General features: G+C 46.3%; 1 protein-coding gene across 1 annotated transcript; it reads right to left on the reverse strand.

Moving 5' to 3' along the window:
- Positions 1 to 5576: 5576 nt before the first annotated feature.
- LOC142071056 (olfactory receptor 52K1-like) lies at positions 5577 to 6524 on the reverse strand. Its single transcript, XM_075125322.1, has 2 exons — positions 5933 to 6524; positions 5577 to 5659 (listed from the first exon to the last, which is right to left on the reverse strand). The coding sequence occupies exons 1-2, from the start codon at positions 6522 to 6524 to the stop codon at positions 5577 to 5579; spliced, it is 675 nt and encodes a 224-aa protein (XP_074981423.1).
- Between the last annotated feature and the right edge of the window lie 281 nt (positions 6525 to 6805).

Consider the following 6805-nt stretch of genomic DNA (forward strand, 5'->3'; position numbering starts at 1 on the left):
AAAGATGTGTTCAAACTACATTTCCCAGTAAACCCAGTTAGAATTTGGTGGTGGCAGTGGAGATCCAGGGACAAAGGGTAAAATTAATTTGTACCTTGGGGAAGTTTTAACCTAAGCTGGTGAAAGTAAGCTTAGGAGGTTTTCATGCAGGTCCCCACATCTGTACCCTAGAGTTCAGAGTGGGGGAGGAACCTTGACAGTCTACATTAGCTGTTACCACTCAAGAAAAAGATCTTGGAATCATTGTTGATCATTCTCTGAAAACACCCACCCAATGTGCAGCAGCAGTCAGAAGAGTGAACAGAATGCTGGGAATAATTAAGAAAGGGATAGATAATAAGAAAAAAATATCATATTGCCTCTATATAAATCCATGGTACGGCCACATCTTGAATACTGTGTGCAGATGTGGTCTCCCCATCTCAAAAAAGATATATTGGAATTGGAAAAGCTTCAGAAAATGGCAACAAAAAATATTAGGGGTATAGAATGGGTTTCGTATGAGGAGAGATTAATAACACGGGGACATTTTATCTTGGAAAAGAGATGGCTAAGGGGAGATATAATTGAGGTCTATACAGTCATGAGTGGTATAGTGAAAGTAGATATAGAAGTGCTGTTTACTACTTCTCATAACACAAGATCTAGGGGTTACAAAATGAAATTAATTGGCAGCAGGTTTAAAACCAGTAAAAGGAAGTATTTCTTCACACAATGTACAGTCAACCTGTGGAACACCTTGCCAGAGGATGTTGTGAAAGCCAAGACCATAACAGGGTTAAAAAAAGAACTAGATGAATTCATGGAGGATAGGTCCATCAATGGGTAATCTCATAAATTGTTCACCCTCTATAACATGAATAGAGAGATATGCACAGCTGTTTGCCTCCCCGCCCCAGGTGAATTAATAAGTAAAAAAATATAGTAATAGTAAAAAGTAATAAGCTGGGTGAATTAATAAGTAAAAAGTGATTTTATTAAATACAAAAAGTAGGATTTAAGTGGTTCCAAGTAGTAACAGACAGAACAAAGTGAATTGCCAAGCAAAATAAAATAAAACACACAAGTCTAAACCTAACACAAGTAAGAAGCTGAATACAGACAAAATCTCACCCTCAGAGATGTTCCAATAAGCCTCTTTTACAGACTAGCCCTCTTCTAGTCTGGGTCCAGCAATCACTCACACCCCCGTGGTTACTGCCCTTTGTTCCAGTTTATTTCAGATATCCTTTGGGGGTGGGGACTATCTCTTGAGTCAGCTGAAGACAAAATGGAGGAGTCTCCCAGGGGGTTAAATAGACTTTCTCTTGTGGGTGGAGACCCTCTCCTATGCAAAGTCCAGCTCCAAGATGGAGTTCTGGAGTCACATAGGCAAGTCACATGCCCATGCATGACGAATTTTTTCAGGCAGCAGCATAGCCCACATGCTATCTTGAATGTCTCCAGGAAGACTTCTTATGTGGATTAGAGTCTTCCAAGATCCATTGTTAGAATCCTAGAATATCAGGGTTGGAAGGGACTTCAGGAGGTCATCTAGTTTGTTTCTTGATTGGCCACTTAATTTGCACATTCCTTTCTTAAGAAGCTGACCAAATGCTTTACCAAGGCTACTTAAAATCAAGCAAGTAAACAGCCAATATTCAGAACTTTGAGTACAAAAACACACATGCATACAAATAGGATGAATATATTCAGTAGATCATAACCTTTACAGAGATATGTTACATGGCATATGCAGCATAGAACATATTCCAGTTATGCTATATATACATTCATAAGCATATTCCCATCAAAGATTATGTGCAATGTCACAGTGAGACAGAAGTTTATGTTTGTTACTGGCATGGTATAGTCTAATGATAGAACAACATAGAATCATAGAATATCGGGTTGGAAGGGACCTCAGGAGGTCATCTAGTCCAACCCCCTGCTCAAAGCAGGACCAATCCCCAATTAAATCATCCCAGCCAGGGCTTTGTCAAGCCTGACCTTAAACATATCTAAGGAAGGAGATTCCACCACCTCCCTAGGTAACACATTCCAGTTTTTCACCACCCTCCTAGTGAAAAACTTTTTTCCTAATATCTAACCTAAACCTCCCCCACTGCAACTTGAGACCATTACTCCTTGTCCTGTCATCAGCTAGCACTGAGAACAGTCTAGATCCATCCTCTTTGGAACCCCCTTTCAGGTAGTTGAAAGTAGCTATCAAATCCCCCCTCATTCTTCTCTTCCGCAGACTAAACTATCCCAGTTCCCTCATCCTCTCCTCATAACTCATGCATTCCAGTCCCCTAATCATTTTTGTTGCCCTCCGCTGGACATTTTCCCATTTTTCCACATCCTTCTTGTAGTGTGGGGCCCAAAACTGGACACAGTACTCCAGATGAGGCCTCACCAATGTCGAATAGAGGGGAACGATCACGTCCCTCGATCTGCTGGAAATGCCCCTACGTATACATCCCAAAATGCCATTGGCCTTCTTGGCAACAAGGGCACACTGCTGACTCATATCCAGCTTCTCGTCCACAACCACCAGCCTGGGGTGAGTCTGCCCGATTTCTCAGCACTTTGTCCTGAATTTGGCATCCTCGGCTGTGTTGAATCACTGAGACCTCAACACCGATAAGTGCTTCACGCACTATTGCTCATGAGTCCCAGTCGGTATCCCCCTTTTACAGATGGGGAAACTGATGCAGCAGAAAGGGCTTAGTTTCTCTCAGACCTGGCTCGTATGGTCCATGCAGCAGCACAGAGGCCTCTCTCTCCATTGGTTTCTCTAATGAGGAGATCTCTTCTGATTTCAGTGGGACTGCACCACTTACACCAGCTGAGGATTTGGCCCATGCCATTTAATTAGAGCTATACCATCAGCAAAGACCTGTGCGCTGGGAGTGGAGGGTTTGCTGGGTGACCATGGACACATCCGCTCCATGCGTTAAAAGACAATTAGGAATAAATTACTAAAAGCTGAAAGCTACGGAAATAAGCTACACAATGGTCACACTTTAGGGACCACAAGCTGTATGATGCAAATCTCCCCTGCCTGTCACACACAACCCTGCTCTCAACCCTCAGCCGATTTTATACTGTTTCTTGGCACATTGGTGAGGCCTCATCTGGAGTACTGTGTCCAGTTTTGGGTCCCCCACTACAAGAAGGATGTGGATAAATTGGAGAGAGTCCAGCGAAGGGCAACAAAAATGATTAGGGGTCTGGAACACATGAGTTATGAGGAGAGGCTGAGGGAACTGGGATTGTTTAGCCTGCAGAAGAGAAGAATGAGGGGGGATTTGATAGCTGCTTTCAACTACCTGAAAGGGGGTTCCAAAGAGGATGACTCTAGACTGTTCCCAATGGTAGCAGATGACAGAACGAGGAGTAATGGTCTCAAGCTGCAGTGGGGGAGGTTTAGATTGGATATTAGGAAAAACTTTTTCACTACGAGGGTGGTGAAACACTGGAATGCGTTACCTAGGGAGGTGGTAGAATCTCCTTCCTTAGAGGTTTTTAAGGTCAGGCTTGACAAAGCCCTGGCTGGGATGATTTAACTGGGAATTGGTCCTGCTTCAAGCAGGGGGTTGGACTAGATGACCTTCGGGGTCCCTTCCAACCCTGATATTCTATGGTTCTATGATTCTATCATAGAATATCAGGGTTGGAAGGGACCTCAGGAGGTCATCTAGTCCAACCTCCTGCTCAAAGCAGGACCAATCCCCATCTAAATCATCCCAGCCAGGGTTCTGTCAAGCCTGACCTTAAAAACCTCTGAGGAAGGAGATTCCACCACCTCCCTAGGTAACCCATTCCATTACTTATAGGTTATCTTCATATGCAATGTAACATAAGCATACTTAACAATACACCAGCCACTATAATAATTTACAGCAACACCGAGTGTTCTGACCACTGCAGTATGGTCCAACATTTGAATCGCTACTAAAAAACTGCCTCTTCTCCTTTGACATGGTTAAGACTTCAACGTGTCCAGTTGCAACAAGCTGCCCCTGCAGGTTTTGCATGCTTTTTTTAATATTATAAGTTTATTGAATGTTTACAGAGATTTGGTTATTATTCAAAACAACTTAACCACTTGGTATGGAATCAGGCCGTATGCCCGGGTTTGATTCTTTACAGCAATAAGATTTATGGTTTGGGCCTGTATTCAGGCCTGTATTCAGGGCCAGCAGCAAACGGTCTTTCATTAGTGCCAAGCCTTTACTCAGTGTGGGTCAGTGTAGTGGGGCGGCTGCCCCACCCTGGAGAGGAGAGGGTTAAAATTGGCCAGAGAGGCTTTGCGGACTCGCAGCCAAATAGAAAGGACCTGTGGGCAGTGAAACAGGGCCGAGTTGTGCCTGATAAAAGGGCTGCTGACCAGAGGAGAGATCAGTCTCTCCCTGACCAACAAGGGAGGGGGACCGGTTCCTAGCAGAGGGACTGACTTCCTAACAGCACCCTAGACAGAGCAGTGCTGGGCAGGGTAGCAGGACCGCTGGCTGACCACTGCCAGACTGATGACCCTGACACAAGGGCTGAGTGGGTGCAAGGGCTCCGGGGAAGTGGACCAGGGAAGGCAGGCGGTAGAGCGGAGTGGAAGAAGTCAGCAACTGGCTGCCACTCAAGGGTCGCTTAGCTGGGGCCCAGAGAAGTGGGTGGGCCTGGGTTCCCCCCCTTTTCCCCACTGGATGCTGGAGGGAGTGGCCAGATAAAGGACTGCATCTTATCCCTGCAGCACAGGGCTTAAGTGTGGGGAGAAGCAAGAGCTAAAGAGCTTCTAGAGGTAGTGATCAAAATCCTCATGCAGAGCGTATGTCAGACTCAGCTTCACTGTTCAGGTTCAGCCCCGGGCAATGGGGGACCTTTATTTCCAGATAAGGTGCCACGTATGTGTGTGACTAGTGGGTTAATGGCAGGTGTGCTGTTTATTTCCCTCCCTGTGAGCTCCCACAGCCACCTCAGCCTCTGCCCAGCATCCCGCCTTCCCAGCTAATGCAGGGATTTCTCCTTCTGCCTCTCTCAGCTGTTGTCCTCCTAGTTTCAAAGCTGATCCCTGTCCTGCCTCCAGGGCCAGTCTCAGGGCAAAGGGCTATAGGTTCCCAGGGGGAAGAACAAAAAGGAGCTGAAAGTTAAGGAAATAAGCCACACAACAGTCTCATCCTTCAGGACTTTGTAACTGAGTTTTAGGGTACACAGGATGTATGATGCATTGCCTCACTTGTCTGCCTCAGAGCCCTGCTCCCAAACCTTAGCTGCTTTTATACGGCTTCCTGGCCTTGACGGAAGATGTGGAGCAGCGGTGAGGATTTTTGGGGGAAAGGTGGGGCACGGGATAGGTGCCCAGGTGTAACAGGTGTCCAGTTGCAATTAGAATTACAATTGGAAAGGTGGGAACCCTATGTGATAGTATGTTGTACATATGCTAATTCCATAGTATGTCGTGCAGAGAAAGCACAGTAAGGCCAGGAAAGGATTAAATGTCTTTTTGACTGTCGAGTCAGGGAAGAGGGCCCAGCACCATGTCACCAGCCTGGTCTTCATGGAGCTTGGTCTCAGGTCTAGAGCACCAGGAGAAAACTTTAAGTCCCTTTATGAGTAAAGAGCAGGAGAAGCCTGTCCCGGATCTGTTTGGTCCTCACCCCATAGATGATGGGGTTTAGCACTGGGGGCATGAGGAGGTACATGTTGGCAATAAAAAACAGGAAGTGAAGGGGCAAATCATGCCCAAATCGCGATGTGAGGGAAGAGAAGAGAGTTGGGATGTAAAAGGCTAAGATGACACAGAGGTGGGAGCCACAGGTCTCAAAAGTCTTGAGCCGGGCGTCCTTTGTTGGGAGGCTGAAGATGGCCCTAAGGATCTGGGTATACGACATGACAATAAAAAACACATCCAGACAAATCACACAAAATACCACAAATAGTCCATAGTAACTACTGATACGGATGTCGGCACAGGCCAGGTTCACCACATACATGTGCTCACAGTGCATATGGGGGATGATGCTGGTTCTGCAATATGGCCACCGCCTTGCCAGGAAGGGATAGGGCAGTGCGAGCATGCTGCCACGCAGCACCATGGCCAGGCCAATCTTGGCCACCATGCGGTTTGTCAGGATGGTGGAATGTCTCAGGGGATGGCAGATGGCCACGTACCGGTCCACAGCCATGGCCACGAAGATTCCAGACTCGATTGCTGAGAAGCAGTGAGCAAAGTACAGCTGGGTGAGGCAGGCACTGAAAACTATCTTGTTGGAATTGAACCAGAAGATTGCCAGCTTTTTAGGCATGGTGGATGTGGACAAGACCAGGTCGGTAATGGCCAGCATGCAGAGGAAATAATACATGGACTCATGGAGGCTCCGCTCCCCCTTCAAGATGAAGAGGATGGTGAAGTTCCCCAAGATGACTATGATGTACATGGCACAAAAGGGGATGGAGATCCAGACATGGGCCAACTCAAGGCCAGGAATGTCCAGCAGGATGAAGATGGAGGGGTTGGTGAATTTGGTTGTGTTGGAATCTGACATAGAGCAGGGCAGAAGCTGTCCAGCTCTGAGGTAGAACAGTGTCTCCTGTTTGTACCGTATCTTCCCCTAACTTTCTGTATATCCTACCCAGGATCTATGGTAGGAGTGCAACTGTCTGGATGGAGAGAAAATGTGAATATCAGACAGTTCACGCACTACTGGGGGCTGTTCTCATGGGTGAAGCAGATTGGTCGCTCTTCACACACTGAAAAATGACATTTTCATTATTCAGAAAAATGAATTATAAACAACTGACTCTACTAATACAAATGGGGCTCCTT

Source organism: Caretta caretta, chromosome 1 (assembly GCF_965140235.1).
Source record: "Caretta caretta isolate rCarCar2 chromosome 1, rCarCar1.hap1, whole genome shotgun sequence".
Taxonomy (NCBI): Eukaryota; Metazoa; Chordata; order Testudines; family Cheloniidae; genus Caretta; species Caretta caretta.

Excerpts from the sequence above, each read along its gene's own strand:
- LOC142071056 (XM_075125322.1), bottom strand. The coding sequence starts at position 6,524 with ATGTCAGATTCCAACACAACCAAATTCACCAACCCCTCCATCTTCATC. Across the intron at positions 5,660-5,932 it reads CTGTGCCGACATCCGTATCA|TGCTAAACCCCATCATCTAT; the intron begins GTAGTTACTATG and ends TCATGCCCCCAG.